General features: G+C 45.6%; 1 protein-coding gene across 1 annotated transcript in view; it reads left to right on the top strand.

Annotated features, from left to right (window-relative positions):
* Positions 1–277: 277 nt before the first annotated feature.
* The window catches only part of MDN1 (MDN1, midasin homolog (yeast)), a 140340-nt gene continuing 136510 nt past the window's right edge, over positions 278–4107 (top strand). The window contains exon 1 of the mRNA XM_010834709.1: positions 278–548. Within this exon, the coding sequence (XP_010833011.1) occupies positions 447–548 (102 nt within the window). The 5' untranslated portion in view covers positions 278–446. The remainder of the gene's footprint in view (positions 549–4107) is intronic.

Genomic DNA, 4107 nt, shown 5'->3' with positions numbered 1-4107 from the left:
TTGCCTGATGAGGCAGAAGGAGGCATGGCGGGCTGAGGATAGTAGGCACACGGCCCTAGGGGCCCCCTAGCTTCTCCTGAATTGCTGTCACGCCACTCTTTGTCGCCGGATCTACCATCATTGTAACCGTTATCCTCCACCAGCAAAAGCTATTTCTGGTGGCGTCTATGCCGGAAGTATATAGATACTGACGCCCCGCGTTTCCGGTGCCGAGGAGGCGGGGCTGCGATCGCTGGTCGGTGCGGTCGCGGACTGATGATGCAGAGCGCCGCGTGCTCCCCCCACGTGTGCTGCTGCCGCTCTCTAGGTACTGGTGAAGCGGCGGTGGCCGCTTTCACTGGAGACGTAGTTAGTGGCAGTTCCGGCGCGGGGACCTCAGCGGCTCGGGGGTTCTTAGCGCGAAGCAAGGAGCGCCTGTGGCCGCCCGGGACGGAGGACCCGTGATCATGGAGCACCTCTTGCTGGATGTGGCGGCCGCGCCGCTGCGGTTAATCGCTGCCAAGAACGAGAAGAGTCGTAGCGAGCTGGGCAGGTTCTTGGTCAAGCAGGTAAGAGAAGGAGAGGGAGGGAAAGAGTTGGGCCGTCCCCACCAACCGCCTGGCGCGTGCCCCATGGCCCTGCGGGAAGACGCAGGGGACTGGAGAGCGGTGTCTTGTCACTCTGGCCCCCTCCCCAAGGCTGGCCAGTGGCGGAGGCGTCCGCGCTCATTTGAGGAGCCTAGAAGGAGCCTTTTGTTATTTATTCTATGGGAGAGTCTTCCCTTCTCTCCACCGATTTATTTCCTTGCAGCACCCTGGCTGCGTGCGCCAAACGTGACCTTCAGAGAAAAACGTGTTTTGGGGGTTTTTTTTGGTAGTTGAGGTTGCATGTTTGCCCTTTTGATATTTGTATTATTTAAGCGTGCCGACAAGTTCAGCCCCCTCTCTTAGCTTGGGTGGATGTTTCCTTTCTGCCTTGTTCTGACTTTCCTGCCCACTGACAAGTATTGATTGTATTCCCGCTGGGAGTAAGACACAGTGTGGCACTTGGCGTATGCAGATAAATTCGTTATCGTCTCAGACCCCCAAGGTATTTCGTGTCTATTTTTGGAGACGTTCATAAACACAGAATACAACTGATGGGCCAAGCGAGAGCGAGGGCATAATTCGTAAGCCATAGGAATTATGAATTAGTTTTCTGAAAAATGGGTGCTCTGGCCTTTTAAGAGCCTTCTCTCGTTGACCAGATATCTCGCTGAGTTGAGGATCCTTATCACGCATTTTTTCACCTGTCGTTTTAACTTTCTATTTTATGCTTCCCCACCACACCTGTGAGCTTGAGAGTCGGGGGAAATAAATTTTTTTTCCCCTAAGTCCGGTGTCTGGAACATATATATCCTATTGCTAAGGAAGCAACAGCAGTTTTTCGAGTCTGGAGAGGCCCTGAGCTAACAGGAGAGGCATGTCTGTTTGATGACAAATTGAACGTGTATAGCAAAGGGGAGGAAGTAGTGGAAGATATGCCTGGGGTTATCTGGCCTGTGATTTCCCCCAAGGAAGGGATCATTAACATTAACGGAGGTCTGGAAAGAAAACTGAATTTTGATGGGCTGGACTAATGAAAAAATCAATTTATATGAGCTGAGTTTGTGGTGACAGGCTCCTGAACTATGTATTATGGCTAGAAGTATTTTTCTGTAAGTGGGCTTGCATTTAGAGCAGAGGTTCTGAAGCTGGGGATCCTGGACCACTGACAGCAGGAGGTTTGTTTATGGTTCTTCACAGTAATTGGATAGAAAATTAGTGCTTATGTATTGGGAGTAAAATGAGGAAATGGTTCATAGCCTTTTTAAAAAAAGAGAATCTGAGATTTTGAAGTGTGGGAACCACTCAGGTGGATTCTGAGACTGTATATAGTAATGTTGAGGGACTTGAAAGCTACTAGAAAGCCCAATTGAATTAAGAAGATTCCGACCACCTGTACTTTCCATTTGTCTCTCCTCTGTCTCAGATTCTATCCAATCTGAGAAATGTCTTTCAGGTTTGCTCCTTTCTATTTTCAGTAATGATTTCAAGCCTTTCACTCAGAGAAGAGTTGATTGTGTTGTTATCTATTTTTCTCCTATTTGGGAAAATAGTGATTTTTACTGGAGAGCAAAGACCTTTTTTTCCCACCACTGAACCTCATGATTTTAGTTCCCCCTGCCAGAAATTGAACCTGGGCCCTGGACAGTGAAAGCATGGGGTCCTAACCACTAGACCACCAGGGAACTCCCAGCAAAGATTTTGAAACCTTACTTCTCATGGAGTTTGGGATCTGAAATAAATTTTTAGGATGTGCTTCCTTTGTTCTTCATCTCAGCTGGTGACACCCCCGTCTCTCTGTCCAGTCCCTTGTTAGAGAAGACTGAGTGTCCTCAACTCTTTTTGCTCCTTTTCTGTCACATATAGCCAAGTCCTCTTGATTTTCCTTTCTTGGTATTGAATCTGTGTCTTTCTCTTCATCCTTACTACTACTAGCATCCTACAGTTCTGACTCTTAATTCCAGCACGTGGGTTTTCTTTCTCGCATTACCGAGCAATTCTCAGATACCATCTGGTGTCCTATAATTTAACTCAATTCTGTGGAAAGTGTCAGTTCCTTCAGAGCAAAGGCTTAACCCTAAAAGACTTCTCCCACCCTTACCTGCTCTTCTGACCAGCTGGCCTATAAATTGGGGGTTCCAATAAATTCTTTCTTGGGTTTGATTAATTTGCTAGAGCAGCTCACAAAACTTGGAGAAATATTTCACTTTTCAGGACAGTCGTCCCTGAAGCTCTCCGAACCACATTCTTTGGGGTTTTTATGAAAGCTTCCTTCACGGGCACAATTGACTAAATCTTTGGCCATTGGTGATTCAGCTCTTAATCTCTAGCCCCTCTGCCCTCCTCAGAGGTCAAGGCATGGGAATGAAAGGTCTAATCCTCTAATCACGTGATTGGCTCTCAGTTTAGCTGCTTTCTGAAAGTCACTGCGTTACTGTAGCATATTTCTCTCATCACAGGAAATTCCCAGAGTTTTAGGTACTTGGACAGGTGTGGGGTTTTAAAGACTATGTTTTTTGTTTTTTTTTTTTACTGTAAATCACAGAATCACATCTTATGTCCTTGATCACTGTCTATGTTGAGGAAGAGCAGAGTGCTTGAGAGCATGTGTGGGTAGTGGGACTGAAGGATGGGTGCAGATCATATTCCTTTTTTGGTTTTGTGTTTTGGCAATGCATGTGGCATGCGGGATCTTAGTTCCCCTACCAGGGATTGAACCCACTCCCTTTGCAGTGAAAGCACAGACTCGACCACTGGACCATCAAGGAAGTCCTTCTCTTCTCTTTCCTTATTGTTGTTTACTCACTAAGTTGTGTCTGGCCCTTTTGCGACCCCATGGATGATGGTAGCCCACCAGACTCCTCTCTCCATGGGATATCCCAGGCAAGAATACTGGCGTGTGTTACCATTGTTTTGGGGGCCTTCCACAAGTTGCTCAACTCTCCTAGGTCTCAGCTTCTTGATACATATTATGTGTGATAGTTGCTAAATAGTTACAGAGTAGTTAAAAGCAGAGATTCTGGAGCCTGTGATGTGATTCCTGGTTCTACTATCTGCTTTATGACCTTATCCCTTTTTTTTATTTTTCAGTTTCCTTATCTGTAAAATGGGGATAATGTTACCTATTTCATGGGTTGCTATGAGAGTTAGGTGCCTAGGGTACAGTAAGTGTTGTCTATAAAAGTGGTTGCTGTTGTTATGGCTATAAATAAGATTGTGAAATCTAGATGATGCATTTGAGGAGCTTACCACAGTGCCTGGCCGGTAGAAAGTAATCAATATATGTGAGCTAGAATTAGAACTTTTTAAGACAGCTTTGAGAGATAATTCATATGCCATATAATTCATCCACTTAAGTATACAGTTCAGTGGCTTTTGCTCTGTTCACAGGTATGTGCAACTGTCATCACAGTCCATTTTTGAACATTTTTATTACTTCAAAAAGAAGCCCCTATTCCTTTTAGCTATTATCTCCCATCCTATTCTGGCCTCTTAATATAAGTTATCATTAATAAGACAAATCTGAATCTATCACTGCTGCTGC

The sequence above is a fragment of the Bison bison genome, unplaced genomic scaffold (genome assembly GCF_000754665.1).
Source record: "Bison bison bison isolate TAMUID 2011002044 unplaced genomic scaffold, Bison_UMD1.0 scf7180017864035, whole genome shotgun sequence".
NCBI classification, from domain to species: Eukaryota; Metazoa; Chordata; class Mammalia; order Artiodactyla; family Bovidae; genus Bison; species Bison bison.
Note: the sequence above shows the minus strand (reverse complement) of the source record. Positions and strands in the feature narration are given on the sequence as shown.